Consider the following 24,725-nt stretch of genomic DNA (forward strand, 5'->3'; position numbering starts at 1 on the left):
CAAGTTTCTCCTCTGGAGAAAGCCCTTGAAGTAGAGAGCAGATTGTGTTACCATAATGAATCCTCCTTGGTGAATAAGCTAAAAGCTTGCCTGGTAACAATGTGTAAGGCTCCTTCTTAATAAAGAGAGAAACTGGTAAAAGGAGTTCTCTCAAGTCTGATTAAGATGAAGCTGAGCTAAGAGCAGGTAAACAAAATGCTAAATGAAAGCTTGCTATATAGCAGCTGTCTAGGGGTAAGGAAGGAATTATATGCTATGGAGGTCATAGCTACCCCTGGGGCAAGCAAAGTGAGCAAAGTGGAAAGTGGCTTTAACAGGTGTCAACACACCTGTGTAATTGTTTCAGCTGGAGGCTCTTAACAAAAGAATTCATTTCAAGGGCAAGTCCCGTTTTGAATTAAAAAGAAATAGATGTCGCACAGAGAGTGACAATTTTAACATTTATTTTTTTTAAACTCCAAATTCCTTTTTTTTTCTACAAATAGACTTTGTTTAACAATAGTTCAAGAAATATTATAATGCTAACTACAGCTAAAAGGAAACATTTTGGCACAAGGCAATAACAAAATAAACAGAATAAATAACCCGCTTTACACATGCTGAAGAAAGCAAAAATAACATGAAATACATTTAGTAAAACTCACACCCTGTACAACAGCTTAATGTAGTCCTTACTAAACAGTACTCATGTCATATCAGTAACATACACATATTAGTAAAAATAGAAACTTTAACAAAATGCTTAATTCAAGCAAAACAGTGATGCAATATGAATCAATTCAAGAAGTTCAATGGTTCCAAAGAAGCCAGAGTTGGAGGTGAGTGAGCACACAGCAGTGTACAAACGATCTCACCCAGGAGCTTGAGCCTCATGGTTCTTCAGCCATGTCTGTGTTTAGTTCCTTGCTGGAAACCATGTTAGACTGACATCTTCTTGAGCTTCTGGCTGTTAAAAGGAGGAGAGAGCTCACATAAATAAGGACCTAAGCTACAGGTCAGTTATAGTTTTCTCTTCTTCCCTGAGAGAATAGCTCAGGACATGTGACATGACTGTCCCTGAGAATACTCCAGAAAGGAGTAGCTAAGTCTGACAGGAGTTGGAAAGAGAGATGTGTTTGCCAATGCTGTCAAAAGTGCCATTCAGGAGATGTAAAAAACAGGCTTTCATACATGACCTGTTTTCATCAGGCTGGTGTTATTTAGAAATTTAGATTCCTACCTCAGGAAAAGAAGATGTCTCTTCACCCAGGCTTCCTTAGGATTTACACAGGCCTTCAGTCCACTGGAGGTGTGGAAACTGGAAAAGAGAAATAATGATAAATAAATCAATAATGTGAATTAGAGGAAGTCCTGTCAGTTATATCTCTGCTCACAGGTTTTGGCAAGGGAGCACTCTGTGTTGGCCAGACAAAGCATGTCTTTATTTGTAGAGCCGATTCCTAAAGAGTCAGATTTACTATTTACATTGTATGACTGTCCTGTGAATTAGCAGTCCCTATCAGCTAGAGGTTGTGCATTTTGTTTGCAGGTGTGATATACAATTTACTCAGTTAATTTAACTTTCAGAAAAGGCAAGAAAAATCATGCTGATAACATTCAAATCATTATTTCTGCCCAAACAGACATCCTAAGGTTAATAAATGTCAGAAAAACCAGAGGAAATTCAGAGAGTAACTCACATGATTGCAGGGATGTCACAGACCTCACTGGAGAGCTGTTCAGTGTAACCCTTCAGGGCCCACCGAGGCAGACGCACTTTGGTGTAAGACAGGCAGCAATCCTGGTTGCTTTGTGCTGGAGTGAAGGAAAACAACACAGTAAATAAAAGTAAATAAACCCCATTTGGCCCACTCTGCCATGCTGTCTAGGGAACCCACTGTTCAACCCCAACTATCCAGCTCCCTCTGGATGACAGACAGGAGCACACTTTGCTGAAAGCATTCCCTTCCAGCTCAGCCTGATCCCGCTGCCAGCTGTGACAGCAGCGGGAGCCCTTCCTGGGGCAGAACGCCCGAGTTCACTCACCTTCGGAGCTGCCGCTCAGGAGCAGCACCAGGAGCCCCAGCAGGGAAACCAGGACCATGCTCTTGCTGCTGGCAGTCATTCCCTCTCCACGCTCACAGCTGTGCTCTGGTGAGTGCCTGGCTGCTGCCTGCTTGTCCTGCCAGCCCTGCCGCACCTCCACCTGCTTATAAAGGGGTGGCAGGAGCCACGGGAATTCACACGGGCGGGTTCCACTGTCATCAGCGGGTTTCCCCACAGCAAATTCCATCGTGCCCGACTTGGCCCCAGCACTCCTTCCTGGTACTATAACCAGAGATAAGAGTGTGCTGGGGAATATTTTTTTTTTTTAAGTAGCTTTAAATATTTGGTCTAAAAGAAAAGGAAATAAAAGGTTGTGAGGTAATGGTTCTGTGGGTGAAGCACATGTAGTTTTAGGGGTGGGAGTGTGGGTTGTGAAATGAGGAAAGTCGAATGTAGGTAACTTTAAATATTACCTACAGAAACTGTGCGGCTGCTGTGCTCTAGTTTAATAAACCCAGCCGGGGGGGCAGAGGGAGGTGGGCTGAGCCAGCCAGATTCATTTCAATATGGCAGACTCACAAGCTGCACTGACACCAAAGCACTACATTAATATTTACTGATTAGCCATCACAGTAACATCAGACTTTCCAGCTTACTGCTTCCTGAGCTCTAGACTGTAGTATTGGCAAGGACACATGAGCAATATGGAGTATTCATGGAAACTGGTTTCTTTAGTTTCCTTAACTGTATATTCCCTGCCATGACTTCCTGCCAGTTTGTTACACGTCTGAGCTATTTCATCTGAAACAGGGTGAGCTTAAAAGTAACCTGAAACTTGAAAAGTAACTGAAAAGTAACTTGGTCCTATATTCTCCTCTGTATCTGTGCTGTCCAGAATGCATTAATGCTGCTTCATATGCAAGAGCTGTAGTTTGTTGCTTTCCCAAACTGTGCCAGAGCATTGTGATTCCTGAACATTCAACAAAAATACACAGTTCTAAAATTGCCTCACACGGCTCTAGAGAAACCACCAGGGAGAGGCTCTGTCACCACTCCAAATCCATTGTTTGAGCTGCTACTGAAGGATGATACTTTCCCATGCTGTTTAGGGATCTCTGTGAAACTAATGTGATAGCTGTGGGCCATGTCATGGCCAGCCAGTGTTCACAGGAGCTGCTGCCTGCTCCAGGTGCTTACAGAGTAACCTGAGCTTTAAGTGGCTTCTCTTAAGGCAGAGCTCAGAGATATGGTCATAGTTTATAATTCCAGATATAAACTGGAGTGTCAGTACCTCTCCCAAAGGGTGAGTTCCTATTATTTCTTTGTAGAAATGTGAACAGCTCAAACTATAGAACATACTGTTATTCAGAGAAATTAATTTCTCCGTATAATAGCAAGAATTTAGGGAATTTTATATGGCTGTGGTGTACATGAGCAACTTTGCAGTATTCATGGCATCACGTATGCTGGAGATGCTTCTCTGCAGAGCCACAGCAACTGGCTAAAGGATGGGAAGGAGACAACAAAGAACACATGCCCTGATGTATGCTGCTTTTTGTAACTTTTAAGGATCATAGTGAAATGCCACAAGATTACAAAAATACCAATGCTCTCAATATGCAGCTATCTCTGCACTGCTTAAAAGCTATCTGTCAGCAGTAGGCAATGCCTCAAACTAGCTAACTAGAATGGTAGTTTTTTCATTTACATATAGATTTCATGGATCCCAAATCTATACCAAACATTGGCATTTCTTATGCCATTTCCTAGGCCATACTGTCATTCAGATGGAGCTGGCCTTGCATCCCAAGTCTTCTTTGTGCCTCTACACCTCTATTTCTTCTCCATTCAGTGCTTCTTGAATAGAATCTTCTCATCTGAGCTTTGACACTTCTATCTCTGCACCAGCAGTTTGGATACCAGAGCAATGACACCATCCAGGCAGTGCTCACCCCATACTCCTGCCCTCAGGCAGTTTCCATCACACCAGTGGCTCCCACAACTGACCATGGCCATGGCTGGCGATGTGTCTCATCACAGCTGGACTCATGCTCATGGTACTCCTTTTATCTCATGTCTTGTTTGATTTAGGATATTAGGTTAAGATTTAGATTTAGAACAACAGCCCCAAGGAGGGCCCCAGCTTCAGGAGTGCAGTCATTTTGTTTGTACTTGGTGTGTACAAAGTACCTTCAGTTTATTTGCTCAAAGTAGTTAAAACAATCCAAAAAGTTCAGTGCAAACAGCTGAAGAAAGCTCTGCTGGTTCTGATATGGTACATAACTGTATGTTATCAGTCTTTACCTTTACAAATCCATAATGCAAATGGAAGACAAAAATATATATAAAAACAGGGAGGTTCTTATCTGTTCCAGGGAAGTGTTATTCATAATTCCTTGGGAATGAGAGGACAGTGACTGTTGTCCACCCTGACCCAATCAGACTTTCAACCTGTTTTCCTTTGGCACCTGTGTGACCAAGTGGGACCAGGTGGGCTGGCCAGGGACTGCCACACAGACAAAAGATGGGGCTGCCAGGCCCCAGAGTGGCCAGCAGCACCTCTGAACCTGTCCCTGGGTCAGTTCCAGGTGCCATATAAATGTGTTTAGTGTCTTAATACTGCTGCAGTTCAAAGGCTGCCCATGGATTGGGCTGCCAGGTCAAGGGACACCATCATTTCCCTGCCCTGGGGCCTGCATGGGGAGGGCTGTGCCCAGAGTCTGCTCAGAGGGTACAGCCAAAGCATGAGAGGTATCAGCCACAAGCTGTGAAAAGGGAAATTCCCATCGGACATAGGAAAAACCCCTCTCCATAGCAAGGGGGCAAGGCACTGGGGCAGGCTGCCCAGGACAGGATGTGAAAGCCTAGTTTCAATACCCTTGGAGATACTTGAACTTGAGCTGGACATGGCTCTTCCCCTCTTAAACTTGGGTTCCTTCCCAAGCCACAATCAAGCCCACATCATTTTTTCTGGGTTTTTCACGTTTAGCTGTTTGCTTCTTATTTTAGTTTCCTAACTTATTTGTCTTCCTGACTTGACTTTGCTGTCAGCTTCTCATCTTCCCTCCTTCCTGTTGTCCCTCCTCAGATCCCCTCACAACAATTGCATTCACAGTAAGGCAGAGCAGCAAAACACAGACTGACAAAGTGCTCATCCTCTCCTAAGCTTCCCCTCCCTTTGTTCCAGGGGACAAACAGGCTCAAATCCCTCCTGTGTGTGTAACAGAAGATGCGGCAAAGATAGCTCAGGTGCCAGTGCTGCAGAGCCATCCAGTCAGACCTGGGAAAGGAAAGGAAATGCATCAGGGAAAACTGAGCCTTTTTCCAAGTGATGAGACTGGGAAACTGACAGTTTTGAGCAGTTTGGGGATGTTAAAGAGGAGAGCTGGGGAGTCAAACTGCTCTCAGACACCATCTGCAAAGCTACAGCCAGAGGCAACTTTTTCTGGTCACCAAGCTGCTGCATCCTGGTAATATCCTTCCTCTCTTGTTTCCCAAAGAACTGCTACTCACAGAAATACCTGCTGAAAATCTGAAGTGCTCAAAGGACTTAATTGTCCAACCCTGATAAACACCTCCATACCAGTGGGAAAATAGGCATTCTTGGGAGGCGACGGGCTTACCACATCACTCTCCCCATCACAGAGAAGCACAGCAGTCCACCTGGTTTCCATGCAAGGGTTAAAACAGTTCATGGACTTTTGAAGAGAATGACACAGGAGGAATTTATAATCATTAACCATTTTACTATCGTCACTTTACGGGTTTAGGTCTAATATTAAACATGAAAGGTTAAAATAAAAAAGCCCAAACCATCTCTTATCAACTTGAATGTTAGGCACTGTCAGGATCTTTACCTGTACCCTACAATAAGATGAGAAAAGTAGTGACAGTTGTTAATCAACTGGCAGTTAACAATAGTTTCCATGTTTTGTATCATCACAAATAGATGTTGTTTTATTGCATATTAGTACATTGTCAGAACTGATGAAAATAAAGTCTTAGAGCAATACAGCTGATCAACCAGGAAAAATAGAACCAATCAGGGGAAATTCCCTTCTGTAATTTCCAAAGGTTTAGACTCCTTTGACAAAGCAAAGGGCACGAGAAGGCGGTAGTTAAAAGGAACGTGGCCAAATACAGGGATTTAATTATTGTGTAATCTCTGATGAGTAAATACGTAGTAAGTCCCAAGCACAAAAGTTCCACAAGTCACTTGCTCAATATCTCTGGAGAGGCTGTGATGCAATCCAGTGATTTCATGCAATTCAGTGCTTGCATGACAGACAAAAATTGTTATCGAAGGAAGAAGCCAATTTTCACTAATTGTGGGTTGCCCTTCGTAAGTTACAGATCTAGCAGTACCATTGAATGACATTGCTTTGATGCAGTTATGAACAAGTCATATGCCTGTTGGGAGAAATTAACTTCCCATCCATTGAAAGTGCAGGTATTGAGGAGACTGGTGTACCTGCCATGAACATCCTGACAGCCATCCTTGCACTGCTGACTGCTTGCTGCTACCTACATATAGAAATGAGTATCCAGTGTTCTCAGGTCTAAAGTTAACTCTACTCTGTCTACAGTCCCGTGGGGTAGCTGTATCTACCATCTTTCCACAGAAATGGACCTTCCAAAGGTGATGGCAAAGCCTATAATTGGAAAGATGAATGAAAAAGTAGTCTTTACTGGATTTGTGTGGCAGGATTTTGGTAGTGGATGGGCACCGGGGAGAAGCTGCTAGAATGTTCTCCCATGTCTGGCTGAGCCAATGCCAGCTGGCTCCAAGGAAGGACTCAGTGGACAAGGCTGAGCCTATCACCGGCAGTGGCAGCACTGGGATAATGTATTTAGGTGTATAATGTATAATACCTCTGGGATAATGTATTTAGGAAGGAGGGGAAAAAACCCTGTGCAACTGCAGCCAGAGGGAGCAGTGAATATATGGAGGATGGATATATGAAATCACTCTGCAGACCCCAAGGTCAGTGCAGAAGGAGGGGCAGGAGCTGCTCCAGGTGCCAAAGCAGAGACTGCCCTGCAGCCCAAGGTGCAGCCCATGGTGAGGCAGCTGTGTCCCTGCAGCCCATGGGTGTGGCAGGATGTTCTCCCCTCTCCCTCTACCACATGGCTGGTGCATAAGATAACTGAGGTTGGGTCTAATGCCCAGCAAGGGGTTATCTCTTGCCCATTAGTCCAACCAAGAAACCACATCTTCATATGTAGAGCAGATGTGGAAAGGGATGAAAAGAATAAGTGTGTGACTGAAAGACACACTTTTACACTATAAAAGACACACTAAATAGTACAGAGGCAGAAGTCTCCTACACACACTCTGGAAATGTGCCAAGGCTTCTTCCTGGAGTCTGGACACAGACTCTGCTGGTTACTTTCCTGGGGATTTAGTGAAAGGATTCCTAGGTATGCTTCACCACCAAATTGGCATTGGTAAGATAAATTGGTTCCTAAGTTATATTATTTCTTGCTAGCTGTATTAATAGTTATCTTTTCATGTGCTGAATGCTCTCTGCTAGTAGTTACTTTTATTTTTTTCCTGTGTAGTATGTAGTTTTTGTCCTAAGTCTTATGGCTGTTATTTTCTGTGTCTAATAAACGACAATATACGTCATATTAGACCTGACTGGCCATTATTAAAGAACTTGTGAATGAGGGTCTTGGGGTGTTGGCCACCCCAATAAGAGCAACTGCCTGCTGCCAAAAGCCTAGGCAAAAGGCAGAGATTTATCTAAGCTCCTGTCTCCATTCATAACAATGGGGGAGCAGAGATCCACCTGCAGCCCTTGACGGAGCCCATGTCAGAGCAGGTGAATGCCCAGAGGAGGCTGTGACCTCTTGGGAAGCTCACACTGCAGCAGGATCCTGGCAGGACCTGTGGTCCCATGGAGAGAGGAGCCCATGCTGGAGCAGGGAGATAGTGTGAGGTGTCCACCCCTGAGGAGGAAGGAGCAGCAGAGGTTACATGTGATGGACTGACCCAAACCCCCATTCTCATCCCCCTGAACTGCTGGGGGAAGGAGGTAGAGAGAATCAGGAGTAAAGTTAAGCCCAGGAAGAAGGGAGGTGGGGGGGAGGATGTTTTAAGATTTGATCTTACTTGTCATTATCCTACCCTGATTTGATTGCTAATAAATTAAAATAATTTCCTCAAGTTGAATTTGTTTTGCCTGTGTTTGCAATTGGCAAAGACAGCCCATATTGGTGAGCAATCCTTTATTTTGATCTCTGAACCTTTACCTATTTGCCTCTCCTCTGCCCAGCTGAGGAGTGCAGTGATAGAGCAGCTCTGATGGGTGCCTGGCATCCAGCCAGGGTCAAGCCACCCTGTAGTCAAAACAGGAAACAGTTGAAAGCTGCCTGCCAAGCTGGGCTCTAAGTTACATTATATTTGCTTTGTAATAGCCCTATTTGTCTTCTGACTTTATTTCGTATTTGTCTTTAGGCATAGTAAACACAACAGCAGAAACATTTTGACTAATACATTTCTGATCCTTAAGTAGTCCATATGTGCTGATCTTCTGGAAAACTTCTGCAAAGGTGGGGAAGAAAGGAAGGAATCACTTGAGAAGATACACTATGTCCTGCAAGGGGCTGAGACAACCAAGTGTCAGTTGCGGACAAAAAGAAACCTGACTACAAAAAGTAGCAATTTGATTGATTAATTAATTAATGTAATTAATGAATGTAGTGCAAGGACATTAAACACGTTAGACCCAGATGTGTTTAACATCCCAAAATCTTCACAAAGGAAAGCTATAAGCAACTTTTCAGTGCTAGAGTGATCATACAACCACACTGATACTGAGCCTGACCCTCACCACTTCTACACAAGTCAGTGCTTCTCCTCTACTGCAGTTTGGCTGAGAGTTTCCCCAAGATGCATAGATCCCAAAGAAAATTTGGAAAGGGAAAATGACTGGAGCCAAAATCCACAGCATGAACACAAAAATGCCTTCCAGTACTAAGAAATGAGGGCTTGCACTTTAAAGATATTTAATTCAGAAAGAGGAGAAAATTCCTTGCTATTCCTTGGCAATTATGAAAGAGATGTATATGACATTTTCTAAATCTTGAAAAGTAATAGACAATAATAGAGGAAGGTGAGGAAAAAATCCAGGGCTCAAAATTTTCATTAAAATGCAGTTTTAGGTGGGCTAAAACTATTCATGAATTCAGTTGAATTCATGGTTTTGTTTAAAATTAGAATAGAATAATTTAGAGAATGTGAAGCTGCTTTTTTTCTTGTGTTCTATGTTTGCTTCCCCAGGAAGACCTAAAATGAATTTAAAAACCTTACAAAGAGTAAAAAGAAGAACTAAGTAACACAAAGTGGTAAAGTTTTAAGTTGACCAGGAGAACCCATTTACTGAAGGTTTTACCAAGTTATACCTGCCATGTAGAACATGTGATTCCTTGGACTACCTAGTACATTATTAACACAGCCAGTGGTCTGTCATGTGTTACTGGAAGACGAGCTTAGAAATACCAAGTCATACCTGCTTATTTTGGATTGCCAAACAGCAACCAGTCAAGATTGTTTTAAATAGCTGTTAGTTAACACTGGAGTGGCTGTGTCATGAAGGCTGGCAGAGCAGCTGTGGACACAGGCTCTCTCAGGGCAAGTGCTGCAATCACTGCAGCTTTTCAGCACTACACAGTTACGTTATAGGGACTTTCCTGTCAGGAGCTTTAAAGCACAGTTGCCCAAACCAGCTGGCTTGGACTTCCCTCTTTCCAAGAGGCCTGCTCTTTTCCCAAGGAAACCACACCACCACATCCCTTCTGTCCTGACTCTTACAGGTTCTTTTGCATAACATAACCAAGATCACTGACTTCCTTACCTTCCTACACTCCTTTTCTGGACCTTGGTCCTCACCTCTTGATTTCTGCAGGAGACATTTGGAGGCCCTAGAAAGAGCAGCCTTTCCCTAGCTCCTGTTAAGGAAACATCTGCAAGTGTAAGTGTTCCTCTCTTTGCAGGGTTCCCTTGGCTGCTTCAAGCACTATCTTGCTTGTCCCCATTTTCAAAGCCTTTCTTACTTGTAGCTAGCCCAGACAACTCCAGCTAGCCCCAGAAGTGCCCTGTTGGTTGAGCCCTTGGCTGGGGATTTGAGGAGGGTGCTTTTTCCAACCACTCAAGCCTGCTCACAACCATCAGGGGCTCCTATAAACAGCAAGGCAAGAATCAGAAAAACTGTCTTAAGCCAGAAAAGATGTTTTAAGTCAAGCAATCTGGGCTTGACAGAAATCTGCTATTCTAAAGTGACCTATGTTTTACAAGAACATCTCAAGTAAGTAGGCTCAGCCTTCTAGAGATCAAAGACTGGTCCTTTTTCTATTCCTGTTTGTACCCAGCCTAGCACATCGAGGGACATGGGAACCAGGGCCAGAACTTCAGGGTATCACACATACACAGTAAGTGCTCTGCCTTTGAAAGGACTCACAGGAAGGTGAAGGCACATGGAGAAGAACTTGGACCACATTAAAAAAAAATTCTTCATTAAAGGGATAAAACCTAACAAAATGTTGAGGAAAACAAACAAACAAAACCCAAAAAAACCCTAACAAACAAACAAAAACAAAAAAAACCCCAAAGACTGATGACTCTTTGATCAAAATCTTTCTAAGTTGGCATGAAATCAAGGCCTTAGAAGAACTTAGGACATTTTAAATGTAAGAATTCTTACTTTTAAGCAAATGCTAGCAGCATAATGGACTTATTTTAAGTCTGTCCCAAGTGTCATTAGAGATTTAGCATTAAATGAAGTAGCCAGCTTGTTATGAGCACTTGTCAAAACGTGGCAAATGCTCTTCCAGCAGGACTTTACACTGCCTGGGCTGTGGCAATGATTCAAAATCTCTCGTGGTATCTGTAATGAGATGCACCTTGAGGGTAAAAAAAAAAGGTAGGGAGGAGGTGCTGGGCTGAAACTTCCTACGCACACACACAGAGAGGTTGTGCAAATGTTAATTTGCATCTCCGAAATACAACATCCGTCCGTGACGACAGGACAATATCTGCTACTAGTGGGTGGTTTGTGGAATAAGTCTACAGGGGAACACGCCCTGGAAAGTGATCTTTCAACATGGAAAGTTAGTTGGAAGTCTTGTAAGGATTTTCCTCTCATTTCTCTTTGGCAATGCACAGTAAGTGATCATTAGTCACTACAAGTACTATCAAATTTAAATGAGATTTCTTTGACCTATATATATAATTTCCTTTTTATTACTTAACTGGAGATTTAAAAAGTATGCAATCCAACAAATTTTGCCATCTATTCTACTTACTTGCTTGATTTTGTTGTTGCTGTTCAACGGTAGTTTTGAAACATAAAAAAACCCAAACAAACCAACAAACAAACAAACAACCCACACACAAACAAACAAAAAAAAAGAGAAGAAATTTAGTTGTACAGCATTCTCAGACCTATAAAAAAAAGAGGAAGATACCACAAAATGTGCTTTATGCCAGTAAAAGTGAGAAAGTAAAAGGTTGCTCAACCAACAAACACAGTCCTCAGACAATGGGAAACACCTTTATTTGGAAACCTCCCAAGGTCTCTGAGAGGCTTTTGCAAGGGGCACAGAGCAAATCAGAGAGCTGCAATGCAGGTCACTGCGATGCAAATAAGGGTGCCTGTAAAGTCTTGGCAATGCTTCCAATGGGACACCTACTGTAATTGGATGTTCCTTTCCCAGCCTCTCGCAACTACATCAGTGACCTCTCACCTACAATGAGCTCAGCAATGAAACCGTAACCAAAAGGAGAGACAAACCAGCCAGTGAGTTATGTTGCAAAAAACTAATGAAGCTTAATTTTCCCTGACCAATAACAGGGTATTAAGAGGGTAAATCACTCCTTTCAACCCAGCACTGGCCCAGATTTTGCTGTGTACAAAAGGGGCACAAAGCATAGCTCTGCAGTGCAATGTAGGTTCAAGAGGTCTTCATGAACTCATCACAGGACTTCTGTGTGCTCGATGCCATGTTGGAAGCACATTATAACAAGAATTACAGGCCTTGCTTGGGCAAATACCCCATGCTGTCTGTAAGAAAAAAGAATTTATCCCCCCAAAATGTCTCAGGGTGATGATTAATGACACAGCTGTTTGTTCGAGATCCTGCACTGCAGCCAGCAGCCACTGTCCTGCATGGTGCAAGTGGCAATAGCCACTCCAGTGACAAGAGTAAGAAGAGTGACTGGATAAAAAGGAAGGGCATTATCCTTAGGTAAGGCACAGCATAGTGAAAAACAGCCTTACATCATTACTTTTTAGTAAGGAAGCAGGTGTAAGTCTACATTTAAACCAAATACCTGAAGCATTAGTTTGGTTGAATTCATTTCCTAACCTACCCCTTAAAGTAATGCCCTCACTACCTTCGAGCTAAATATCCCAAACTAAAATTTGCATGTTCATTCTTGTGTCTCAGATGAAAAGCACCTGAGCAGAGCATATGAACCTGGGGCAAGATTCAGCTGAGAAGCAAGTTATGGAAACCCTCACACACACCGTGGGATTCTGGGCCACACTGCAGAGAGCAGCTCACTCCCAAAGTGAGCATGCAGTACACGAGAAAAGATAAAGATCAGCTCATCCATAAATCAGAAATTGAACGTGTCCTGAGAATACATCTGGGTCTGAGAAATCTGACAAATATGCACTATAATTTTTGTAATTGCCATTGCAACCTTCCTGTGCATAGGCTGTAAGTGGCCACGAATGGAGAAAAATCTTCATTCAGTATTAACCACAGAACATTTTCTTTGTTATCACTTGCTTTAGAGAGTATAGTACACATTCTTCAAAAAGAATAAGCCTTCAGTTTGATTTGAAGAAGTCTCTTTGTCTGAATTGGGCAGGAGTCAAGAACAGATGTGATTTGTGAGCTGAAAATCAGTGCCCAACTAGACAGATAGAGACCCCTCACACTGCCAACATGAGTCTCTCAGCCTTGGTGCCATCCTGTGAAACACCAGAGATAGTATCAGGATTGAGACCAAGGGGAAGCAGAGGCAGAAGAAAGTATCAGGATGACAGAGGATTGTAGTCTTGTTCTTTTCCTTTCCCTCTCAGATTTTTTGCTATCTCCTTGGTTCCTTAGAGACCTTATTAGATTAACTCTGTAGGATAAACTACTACCATAAAACTCACCTTTCCTCCAGTCCTACAGAATCTTCCCTTTCCCAACTGAACAGAATTGGGATGTCGGCTAGAAACAGATCCTCCAGCCCACCCTCCAAGCAGAACACTTCTGCTTCTGACTAAACTCAATGAAAAGAGCATAGTCCCCTTCAAACCCAGCAGTCAGGCTCTGCTGCAGGCAGCTTAAGGCACAGGGCTCAAGTTGACCAAAAACTTGCATAAGCTCATCACAGTTTTACAGTCTTCCATTTGGAATTCAGATGTGAATCAGTGAAAAAGCATGAAATTTTAACTATAAACAAGACGGACTGAAGACTATGGGAAAAACAGATAATAAAGGATAAAAGAGGATCTGAAAGTGGAGAAACCAAACACCAATGCCTGGAAGTTGCTCGAATCTTCTTTCTCATTTTTGCATTACAGGAAAAGCAGAATTTTGCAGTTTTTCTCAGGGTCAAGAAATTTGAGTTGGATTCTTGCCTCACTAAGTCAATGCAAACCCCAAGTAACACTGTTTCCCTCAACAGTCCTCTGTGTTTTAGCAAGAGTTCATGAGAATAAAATCCAATGCAGGTATACACAGTGTTCTCCCAGAGGGGCTCTCACTTCCTGTAGCTACAGCTTCAATAGAATATGCAAAATCAAGATAGCGCTGGGATGTGTCAGGCAGTGACCAAGGGCTGGGAAAGTGCCCAAAGGAGTTATTGCATTCCTTTCATGTGTTACTTTCACACACATAACCGAAGCTGCCAGCATTCAAGGAGTGTCTGGATGATGCACTGAGTCACATGGTGCAGTCTGAGATAGTCCTGTGATGAGAAGGGAATAGGACATGATGATCCTTATGGCTCACTCCAAGCTTGAGATAATCTGTGACTCTGTAAGTACACAGCACTGTCCCAGGCAGGAGGAGATGATTTCATGGACAAGGGCCAATAAATTATAAAGGCAAGAGGCAGGGATGGGCCCTCTAACATCACTATTCCTGTAACTTTGACTGTTGAGGGGTAGGAGGCAAAAAAAATTGCCAAATGTGGCCAAGGGTGAAGGCAAAGGACTGGCTGAGCTGAGACACTCATTTGACCCAGCAAGGAATGCCATACATTTTTCTTATTCATACTACATGTCCATAGAGTAACTGTTGCATTTTACTGTGTATGAACCTAGATGCTGCCTTACTGTGATCGGATAATTCACTGTCATTTACAAATTACATTTTCCTACTGTATTGGTCATATTCCTAAATAATTATTACATCCCTCATTCCAGACCTACAAGTTGTGGGACTGGGGTGGGAGTGGATCTAGATTTGTGTGCATATTTTTGTGAAAATCTGTACATTTTACAGAGTACACTCTGCTGTTGGGAATCCAACTGAATCTTCTGAAGATGACTATATGGCCATCCCCATCTTCAGCAGCACTGTGAGGACCCACCTAAGCAAAAGGTCTGACAAATTTACCAGCAAATAAGTCAAGAGGAAGCAGAGAAGGGTGTTTTACCCTTTACTTTTTAAATTTGTCAGAATAGTTTGAAACCCCAAGTAAGCAGTATGGATAAGTTCCAATCTTACAGCACTGGTATTTGCTCACCCTCACCTCTGTCACTACCCACGTATAGCTACTGCTCCCTCTTTAAGATAGGCCAGTTTGAATCACAGATAGCTCCCAAGCCACATATCTTGTCAAATAGATCCTAAATTCTTCGAGAACAGAACTACCTCTATTGATTTTGTGCCAGTCAGGCACCAAACTGTAGTTTGGGTCTTGGTTTACTGCTGGCTTAGGGGAAAGAGTGGCCAGGAGTATCTGGCTGTTCCTTTAAGGGTGCTGAATGTGGATGCTGAAAGAAAGCCAGCTGGAGGCAATTCCAAAGGAGGTGTCAGAGCAAGCTGTAATACCAGAAGAACAGGAAAAGCACAAAACCCAGAGTCCAGTAGCTGCAATACACACAGGATAACCAGAAGTACAACTGGAAATACTAAAAGGAGGCTTTTCCCTTGGAAGTGAAAGGAAGCGCTCCAGCACAGAAGGTATGATTATATTTGAAATTTAGAAATCAATAAACTTGCAATAACAAGGGAAAGTGGGAGTAAAGAAGAGAGCAATCCAATGGGGAACTGGGGTGCTGGGTCAGGCTGTGTAGTAGAAGAGTTGACAGCTCTGGCACCAAGAATTGCTGAAGGAAACAAGAAACAGAGGATTGGTTTTTTTGCAGAACAACACTGAGGCATCCTAAAATCACTTCAAAAGTGAAGAAAAAGACAAATTGATCTCAGGGGATAACTGAACAGGGAACAAATTGGATGCTTCTCCCTTAAGCACCAAGATAGAGCTCTGGTTGTCAGAGGTTTGTGGTTATGAATGCAGAAAGAAGGGGCTGTACAGCAGCTTGCGGGGGCTCTCACCCCTGGCCAAGGGCTGGGGTGTGAGGGGAACACAAACCCCACAGCAGGTGGGGGGACACCATCTCCCACTCCCCACGGGCAGAGAGCCCTCAGCCCACTGCTCTTCCCAGCCCAGCACCAGTGACAGGCTTTTTTCTGCACAGCTCCTTAAATCAAGCGGGAAACTTCTCACCTGACTGACCTACCAGCCTAACACTGGCACCTCAGAGAGTAAAACTGCAGCTTAGAGGTACAGGTCTAACCAAAACCCCAGAGAGTGCATGTGCTGGCACTGTAGGGGTGCAGTAAGCAGGGCATACCTGAAGTTCTTCTGTGTATAGCTGAAACAATGAACTCCTGCACAGGATGGCAAAGCCGTGCCACCGGTGGGCAGCATCTGAGGGGCAGCACAAGCACCCTGCAAGCTCTGCAGGGGCTGCACCTCCTGAGGTGTGGGGCATTTTGAAAGGTTCAATGAGACCTGCTGCCTTTGTGTCACCCAGCCTGCTGGGGGGAGAGCAAACAGGGCAAGACCTGAAACAGACCAAAGCAGAGAATCTAGGCTGGGAAGGGAAAAATATGCCCTGGTGAAGCCCCAAAGCTAACTTATACAAATGTTTCTCATTACAGTGCTAGAGATGCTCTCCACCCCACTCTTCTCAATGCCTTTCTCAGAATCACATGAAGCATTCCCATGGCATTGGGGTGCTGTATGGCTTTAATGATTACCCTGTGACAGGAGAGCCAGGGGTGAGCATGATCCTTGGCAGGACCCAAACTGGTCCTGCCAAAGCCACATTTGCAGCAGACTGATGTTACAACAGCTGGCAAGGAAGGATGGGCAGCAATGCTTCCTTCCTGGAGCATTTGGTGTCTCACAGCCCTCCCGAGCTCGATTTGCCTTGCTGGGGTCACCTTGCCATCTAGTGGTTCACACTGCAGAGCTGACACAGAGCTGGGTTCGTTTGTGCTGGAAATGCTGTAATGCCCATGCATTCGGCCGTTATGCAGCAAAAGAAGGAATTCAAATTCCCTTTAACCTGCACCCGTTTCTGAGTGCATCAGGCTGTCAGTAAAATGTGCTGTCATAGCGTGAAGTTAGAAAAGAAGATGCATAATGCCTACTGCCTTATACATATCACATCCTATAAAAAAGGATCTTCTGCCCATCCAATCTGAAATTATGTACTCATCAGGACATGACTAGTTTTGGCTGAATAGACATTTCTTCAGCTTTTACAAAAAAGTTTGTGAAAAAACATTACTTCATTTTTAAGATTAAACTTCTGCCTAAAAAAAAATTCTTAGGAGGGAAGTAAATAAAAGTCAAAAGCAAAGTGATAGAAATCCCATCTGCTAATAAGCAAATTCCGAAGGGCTCCAAAAGATAAACTGCACATATTAAGATTCTTGACATTGCCTATACTAACATGAATATGGATATTAACTTACTGTTTCCTTTGCATGCCACCATTACACCCATTTTGACTTCTCCTTGGACTCTGTCCAGCCGAATTGAAAGATTTAATTTATTCTATCATCTCACCTAGTGACAAGAACAAAAATATGTGCTTAATTTCATTTTAGTATGGACTGTTAACCTTCTGTGACCACTTTTATACATGGAAAATACAATGTCTGTATCCAAAATGGACTTTTGATGCAGATAATTCCAGATAACAGTCTGGCTTGACATCCTTTCTGTATTTATTAGCAGCTCCCATCTGCCAGACTCCAGAGTGACCAGCTCTCCATAACAGGAAAGCCATGCACATCTAGGAGGCAAAGGAGAAAAAACAGCAATTGTGAACTAGTCTCTTGTCATTCAACAAGGTGCTTGGCTGTGATCAATCATGGTGTCAAGGGAAATCTCAGTGCCCAGCTGTCTTCAGCCACTTCTATCTAGAAAGGCTTTTCCTGTGTTTCCCTTGGTCAGTGCAGATGGAATGACAGGGCCATTTGTCTCCCAGTTAAGGATCGTCCAATTCATTTTTTATGCATTTTCTATGAAGAGAGCAGCAGATAAATGTAAGGAAAAGCTGTGCACTTGAATATTTTAAATAAATATGTTTTCAAACTGTCAGCCTCTAAAGGGCACTCCTTGGCATTAGAAACCAAAAAATTAAAATGAATTACAAGATTTCTTTTCACTTGCATGGACAGTACCATCACTCCAGCAAACTTTCTCCTCAGCTTTGCTGCAGAGGCCATGGGCTGCTGGAAGCAAGAGAAAACCAACACCTGGGCTTTTTCCACCCTGATCCTCTGCCTCTATGGATTCTTCTATATGATGAAGCCATCAGAACCTTTCCTAACACCCTATCTAACAGGACCAGATAAAAACCTGACCACAGATGAGGTATGATTTTACTCTATGATTTCTTTTAATTCAAGTAGTGAAAATAGAAAGGGAAAACATTGTTTAAAGTTTTTTAAACAAAGATTAAAAGTAAAAAAACCCCACAACTTTAACCAGCTCTGGCAGGTTACCATATGCAGCAGACAGCATAAATAAAAGATCTATTTAATGGATCCAAGATCCATTTGCCTGCCCAACAATCCCATGCTGATTCAATGTGGTTGTATATTTTATGAATTCCTTCAGAGAAAAATCTTCCCTCTACACCACCATTTAAAATACATGAACTTCCATTCCCCAACAATAAAAACACTGACACTTACCCTTCTATTCCAGGTGACAAACCAGATTTTCCCAGTTTGGACATACTCCTACCTGGCTCTCCTCTTCCCAGTGTTCCTGTTCACAGACTATGTGCGCTACAAGCCTGTCCTCCTCCTGCAGGGCATCAGCCTCATCGTCACCTGGCTCCTGCTGCTCTTTGCACGCGGAGTGGTGGCCATGCAGGTGGTGGAATTCTTCTACGGGATGGTGACAGCCACCGAGGTGGCCTATTACGCCTACATCTACAGCGTGGTCAGCAGCCAACACTACCAGAAGGTCACCAGCTACTGCAGGAGTGTCACCCTGGTGGCGGCCACCGTGGCCGCCGTGCTGGGACAGCTGCTGGTGTCCTTAGCAAACGTCTCCTACTTCTACCTCAACGCCATTAGCTTGGCTTCAGTGTCCCTGGCGTTCCTGTGCTCACTGCTCCTGCCCATGCCCCACAAGAGCATGTTCTTCCACAGGAAAGATGCCTCCCAGCCTCCCGCAGAGCCTGACAAAGCTGTGGCTCCAGGCACTTCCCACAGGCCCTCGAGCTGCCAAGAGCAAGAGAGCTGTGATGCTGCTGCCAGGGGCTCAAGCCCCCAGCAGCAGGCTGGGAACACCAGGCCCCACAGCCCCACGCTCCGTGTGCTGCTGCAGCTGAGCAAGGACCTGCGCGATTGCTACAGTTCCCGCAAACTGCTCTACTGGTCCCTGTGGTGGGCTCTGGCCACAGCTGGCTTCAACCAGGTCATCAACTATGTCCAGGTGCTGTGGGACTTCCGAGCCCCCTCTCACAGCTCCGCAGTGTACAATGGAGCTGTTGAAGCTATAGCAACTTTTCTGAGTAAGTCAATGCCTGAACATCGATCACAATGACAGTCTCTGAAGTTTCATTTCAGTAAACTTTCAAAGTGCCATTCCATTGCAGGGCTCCAGGGAGCCAGTGTACATCCTGTGCATTCCAGACCTGATTCTTTGATGTACAACAGTTCAAATGTGAGTTATGTTGGTTTTTATAGGACCAGATAAATTACTGTATCTTACCTATATGCAGAAAGTGTGCAAGTCATAAAGACATTGAATCCAGCTGGTAAATCCTCTCAGAGGCACCCATGTTTCTTTGGATGAGGCTATTGGGTATCTTCATCCCCCAAAACAAGCATTGCACTGTTCCCATAACAGTGCTATCAGCTTACACAGATGACAGAAGTTTGTCATAAAAATTTTACATGAAAAGAACATAATCCTCTTAAGATCTTTTTCTAGTGAAATACCCTTGTGCAACCAGACAAAAAGAGAAATCTTAATCATTGCAAGATACAAAGATTTGCAGGGAAAAAAAATACCCTGTTGAAGCCTTATGCTACTCATATTGGCCATTCCACTTTTGCACCAGGAGCAGATGCTTACACCACACATGCAAAGTGAGGTTATCAAAAAGGTAACATCAGAGGATACTACCCTGCCTTGGCTCACATTGTGCTGCTGTAAAGAATTTGCACAAGACATGGGGGTGTATTCTACCAGGAAAAATAAACACATCTACATCACTCCCAGTCTTTTAGGTAACCCTTACAGTCCTTAAGGAGAAACAGATACTACCCTTGCAGTAGGCAACTAAATAGACCAAGTGAATCATGAACTAGAAGTACTCCTGTGGTATCTACTCCTTAATGAATTTCTCTCTCTTGTGGACTTGCCTATTTCTCAGAGTATAAGTCTAGAAGTTTTTAAATTGTAGGGGACTCCTAAGATGGGCAGTCAGGCAGCTTAACTTCTCAACAGATGTATCTCCTAGGAGGCCCACCAAAAGCAAATCTATTCTTTCTTATTTCCTTCAATATACTTCCTTGATGCCTCAAAACTCACTCTTTTGACAGGTTATCCCCTCTATGAGGTACAGAGCTAAACTGTTACAACAGAAGGTTTACAGGCCTAGCTGTGCAGTGAGCTAGGAGACGCTGGAAGAATTTCCTTCTTGAACTCCAAACCATGTTCTTAATTCTCTCTCCAGAGATATGTGCTGGCTACAGACACCTAAATAATGAATCCTTCTACTTTACAGCTTATCCTGTGAAGTGGAATAAAACACTAAGAGCGGAATGGCAGAGACTTGATTTATGCAGTTGTCTTAAAATGACCAGTCATCTGCATGGCTGCAGAAGTCAGTAGGAATGCTTTCAAACTCCAGACTACTTTGCTTCATTCCTCAGCATTGCCTTTTGGCATGTGAGAGTGGCAAGACCTGGCTATACAGGCTATAGAACAGACACAATATTTACACTTTTTTTTTTTCCTGTTTTTCTAGGCTCAGTAACATCCTTCCTAGTACAATATATGAAGATTAACTGGGACCATTTTGGAGAACTGGCTTTAGGGATCTTCTCTGCAATAGATGCCGGTTGTCTGTTTCTCATGCACTTTTCTGCCAACATCTGGGCATGTTATGCTGGCTATCTCATTTTCAAGGCATGCTATATGCTCCTCCTGACAATAGCAACGTAAGTACAAAACATCACAGTGCTGCCATCCTGCACAGAATACTGACCTTACTTTGAGTTTGCTTTGGGCATCCTTTTCCTCAGAGGTAGCTGACCTAACGCTAGACATAACTGTTTAGATAAGGACAAGGGCACTTAAATGTCTGGTTATGTTGTTTTCATTCTTCCAAACAACCAGGAAAAAAAAACTGTCAAAAGCACATCAAACATTTACCTAAGCAGAAATTAAACAAGGTACAAGGTAACTTTATTTCTAAAGGCAATAGTAACAGCAAAATAGAGAAGCCATTTTCCTCCTTTCTGGCATGAAAGATGCAAAGTGAACAATAGGGACAAGCATCCCTTGACAGCCATCCTATGGGATCACCATATGTTTAGATCCCCTACTGATAAACCTATTAGCATACCATGAACTACATGAATGCAGGAAAAGGCATAGTGTTCCCCAACCTAATTTCATACATATAATAATTCATGATATTAGGATGTAAAGAAGGAATAAAAGGGATCATTGGACATATAAACTGAGACAAGATCTCATAAGAGACCAAGCTATTCTGTTGTCAGAAATAGAAATATATAAATAATACTAATAACAATTATTTTATCCTGTAAAATAAATATTGCTCCAGTCATTTTATTGCTTAGAATGTCTTTAGGCATATCACACTATTTCATTAACAAAAATACTGGGTGCATTTTATGTCAAACTCCAAAATTAATTAGATACCATTTTAAAAAACTGTTAAAATTATAATGCATGGCAAGGTTACGCTCGTCTTGAAGGAAGCCAAGTGAGTTCTTTATTTTCATTTTGGTAGATTGTTACTACATTATAGGGAGTCACAACTGGATTATTTCTGTATATTCTATGGGGAAAAAAATTAAAACCTTGCAGAGAAAACTGTGCTAAAAACATTGAAAATGAGTCCTGAAATAGTAGCACCCTTTTCTCTTTTTTTTGGTATAGAACCTTTGGAGGTATATATTGTAGGGAAAGATGTCCTGATTATTATCAAAAAAGATATTGCAAGTAAAATCTACAGGCTCTTGACAGAAACAAGCAGCAAGTTACCTCCACCGTTGAGTCACAAAGTAAAATGTGACTCATCACTACAGAATGTTTGGTTAGGAGATACCCACAGTGACCTTCCAGTCCAACCTCCCAGCCAGGGCAGAACAGCTGCTAGTGCCACAGCAGGTCATGGCTTTGCCTGGCCAGGTCTCTGAAAGCTCCCAGCCATGGACACTTTACTGGCTGTCTGGCACAGTCTGTGAAGGCAGAGAAGAAACAAAGGGGAAGGGTGCAGAAAACTAACATTCTACCTGATCACCTGATAGCTGGGGTTGCAAAAGCAGCCCATGCCAGTTCAAAAGAACATTTAAATACACTATGTACCCCAGACTTTTTCTTTAGAGAAAGCAAGGAAGTAAACAAACAAAAGAAGCACCATTTCCTCTGTCCTTGATGCACCATCTCCATGAATCATTTTCTCTTCATCTACTGATGGAAAGCAATAGCTTTCCAGTGGGAAGTGACTGACCTGCCAGTGTCCCACCAGGTTCCAGATCGCCGTCAATCTGAGCATGGAACGCTATGCCCTGATGTTTGGCTTCAACAACTTCATTGCCCTGCTGATTCAGACCATTGTCACAATTGTTGTTGTAGATTCAAGGGGCCTGGGACTGGACATAGTGACTCAGGTAGGTGCTGTTATCTTACTTCCTATTTACTGCTCAGCCAAGTCATGTTCAAAAGTTTACCAGGAAAGAAATTCCTGTGCCAAAGGAGAGCTTAATTCCTCTTTCCTCTATAGAAATCCAGACATCTTGTTCTTCCCTTGTCATTCTTCATTATCATTCATCATCATCATTTGTCATCATTCTTTCCTTTTGCCTTTTAATGCATTTAGAATTACAGATGCTGATCTTTGACCTTTCAATGGGAGATACACCAGAACATAACCAAGCCCTGCTATCTGACCAGTTTTGGTAGTTAATAGGACACCCAAAAGCTCAGGCTGGCTTTGTCAGATGCAGAATGGGAATTCAAGATTATGAGACACAGTCTGGATTATTTGAGTTATTTCAGATCAAGTAACTTCTAATTCCAGCTCAGGAGGAAACCTGGTCTGTATCTCAACATGTACAACAGAGTCTTCTGCACATAGCTTGGACACTTAATCTGGGATGGGATATCCTATCTCACAACAGTTTCCCTAACTTCAGTCAACCCAATGTCACTCATGTTGAAGTCAACTGAAACCTACTGACTTCTGCATTTTCTCAGATGGGCTCTCAGCTGGGGCAGCTTTCTACTCTAATGGATCTGAAGAAGACTAAAGTTATTCACACTCTGCACAGAGAAGGCAAAAGTGACTTTGAAAGAGTAAAGAGTAAAGATTAAAATTAAAATTAAAGACAGAAATATGTAGGACTTCATAAAGAGCCTTTCCACTGTTGCTGGAAATACTAATATAAAATCCCAGTGTATTTACTGAAAGCATTGTTGTGACAGCAATGAACTGTGCAAAATCAAAACAAGGATGATCTCAGACTCTTCATGTAGATTATTCATGACCATGTGGGTAATGAAGCTACTTCTACATTTTGCATTAATAGAAAAAAAAAAATCCCGTTCTTATCCCTCTCCCTGACTGACATTTATTAAGATTCATAAGGCATGGAGGAAAGGGACAGTTCTTCATTACACAAATATTTTCTGTTTACTTGAAAAGCTGAGATTTTGCTTAATCACAAAGCAAAAACCTAAGCATAGAGAAACTGCCAGAACACAAGTAAAGAAAATCAGAGTGACTGTAATCTCCAGAAGAAGCAGCATTTCTCTAACATGTTTTTCATTAATTGTTCTGCCTTTTTCTCCTCCTCTCCCAGTTTCTAATTTATGGCAGCTACTTCGCAGTCATACATGGGATTTTCATGATCAGAAGCATTTGTGTGCTGGTCTCATGCAAATGTCAAAGGAAAATAGCGAGATCTTGCACAGAGCAGCTGAACCAGGCTGAGCACGAGTCAAGAGAGCAGATTGTCACAAGCTGCACGGCACGGCTGTGGGAGGCAGGCAGGCAGGCTCCTTGGCCAGGCCCTCCTGGGAGAATGGCTCCCAGCAGGGAAGAAGAGCAGCATGCAGGAACAGCAGTGCAAGAAGAAAATTCAACTCAGCCCTGAAAAGCTACGCTGAATCATTCCAGCACTTCAGCACAACATATGCCAGCAGAGAGCTCACCAGAATGGCATTGTGCCAAGCATAAAAGATAAGTTGCTTTAGATTCTTATTTACGTCCCTCTAAATAGCTTAAGGGCAATAATTTATACACAGAATCAGAGCCTTTGCATCCTGCCGTGCACGATGGGAGAAAGCAGAGTTCACCCACTGTAGCTCCCGAATGCGGTGCTGGGAAAGCTGCTCCCATCACATTTGCTGATGCAGTGGCTGAAGGGTCTGACCCCCCTTTGCACAGTTCTTGTTCTGAATCAGGAAAGAAAAGGTGGTGCTTGCACCATTATATTGTTTCATACCCAGCACAGGCAGATGGGGGACAGGCTCCTCCTGTCTCATCCCACAGCTCTGCACACAGGCTGTGAAAAGCAGGGCTTGCGCAATCCGTCCCAGGAGCTTCACTGCAACACTGCTACGCCACAGTTGTTGCTTGGCCCACATTTGAGAGCTGCAAACACTATACTGACTTCACAGCAACCTCTGCCGAGAAGGGAATAACTTCAGAGTCCAAACAAAATGAAAGAGAACCACTCCTTTACTTGTGCTTCCAGTAAAATTAAATTCAGGACAGACTGTCGTCTTCTTTCAGTAGGAGAAGAAAAAATATCAAGGGGCTTAAGTAGCACAGAATGTAACCAGAGAATTACATTGTGGAGAAATATAGCTGATTCCCCACCAGAAAATTCCAGATTAACAGGAATATCCAAGGAGATTTATAACTGAAACAAACAGCTAGCATCAT

General features: G+C 43.1%; 2 protein-coding genes across 7 annotated transcripts; one reads left to right on the forward strand and one right to left on the reverse strand.

Annotated features, from left to right (window-relative positions):
• Positions 1–426: 426 nt before the first annotated feature.
• On the reverse strand, positions 427–6,847 carry CCL20 (C-C motif chemokine ligand 20). Its single transcript, XM_085069598.1, has 4 exons — positions 2,026–6,847; positions 1,680–1,794; positions 1,220–1,297; positions 427–946 (listed from the first exon to the last, which is right to left on the reverse strand). Exons 1-4 carry the CDS (start codon positions 2,270–2,272, stop codon positions 919–921), a joined length of 468 nt encoding a protein of 155 aa, XP_084925724.1. The 5' UTR covers positions 2,273–6,847; the 3' UTR covers positions 427–918.
• On the forward strand, positions 1,998–24,695 carry LOC146433349 (thiamine transporter 2-like). Of its 6 annotated transcripts, none has more exons than XM_085069590.1 (9): positions 1,998–2,133; positions 10,399–10,458; positions 12,162–12,273; positions 12,475–15,219; positions 17,767–17,932; positions 18,269–19,085; positions 20,550–20,742; positions 22,305–22,446; positions 23,638–24,695. In XM_085069590.1, the coding sequence occupies exons 5-9, from the start codon at positions 17,783–17,785 to the stop codon at positions 23,929–23,931; spliced, it is 1,596 nt and encodes a 531-aa protein (XP_084925716.1). In that variant the 5' UTR covers positions 1,998–2,133; positions 10,399–10,458; positions 12,162–12,273; positions 12,475–15,219; positions 17,767–17,782; the 3' UTR covers positions 23,932–24,695. The 6 variants fall into 6 exon arrangements, with proteins under 6 accessions (XP_084925716.1, XP_084925719.1, XP_084925721.1 ...); XM_085069593.1 differs by lacking the exon at positions 23,638–24,695 and adding an exon at positions 22,656–23,618; XM_085069595.1 differs by lacking the exons at positions 22,305–22,446; positions 23,638–24,695 and adding an exon at positions 19,170–19,237 and having other exon boundaries at positions 20,550–20,689.
• Positions 24,696–24,725: the final 30 nt, after the last annotated feature.

Source organism: Lichenostomus cassidix, chromosome 9, assembly GCF_008360975.1.
Source record: "Lichenostomus cassidix isolate B80296 chromosome 9, HeHo_3.0, whole genome shotgun sequence".
Lineage (NCBI taxonomy): Eukaryota > Metazoa > Chordata > Aves > Passeriformes > Meliphagidae > Lichenostomus > Lichenostomus cassidix.

Coding starts and splice junctions, on each gene's coding strand:
- CCL20 (XM_085069598.1), bottom strand. CDS start 2,272: ATGGAATTTGCTGTGGGGAAACCCGCTGATGACAGTGGAACCCGCCCG. Junction 1,298..1,679: donor TGTGACATCCCTGCAATCAT/GTGAGTTACTCT, acceptor TCTCTTTTCCAG/TTTCCACACCTCCAGTGGAC. Junction 947..1,219: donor AGACATCTTCTTTTCCTGAG/GTAGGAATCTAA, acceptor TCCTTTTAACAG/CCAGAAGCTCAAGAAGATGT.
- LOC146433349 (XM_085069590.1), top strand. CDS start 17,783: ATGGGCTGCTGGAAGCAAGAGAAAACCAACACCTGGGCTTTTTCCACC. Junction 19,086..20,549: donor AGCTATAGCAACTTTTCTGA/GTAAGTCAATGC, acceptor CTGTTTTTCTAG/GCTCAGTAACATCCTTCCTA. Junction 20,743..22,304: donor CTCCTCCTGACAATAGCAAC/GTAAGTACAAAA, acceptor GTGTCCCACCAG/GTTCCAGATCGCCGTCAATC.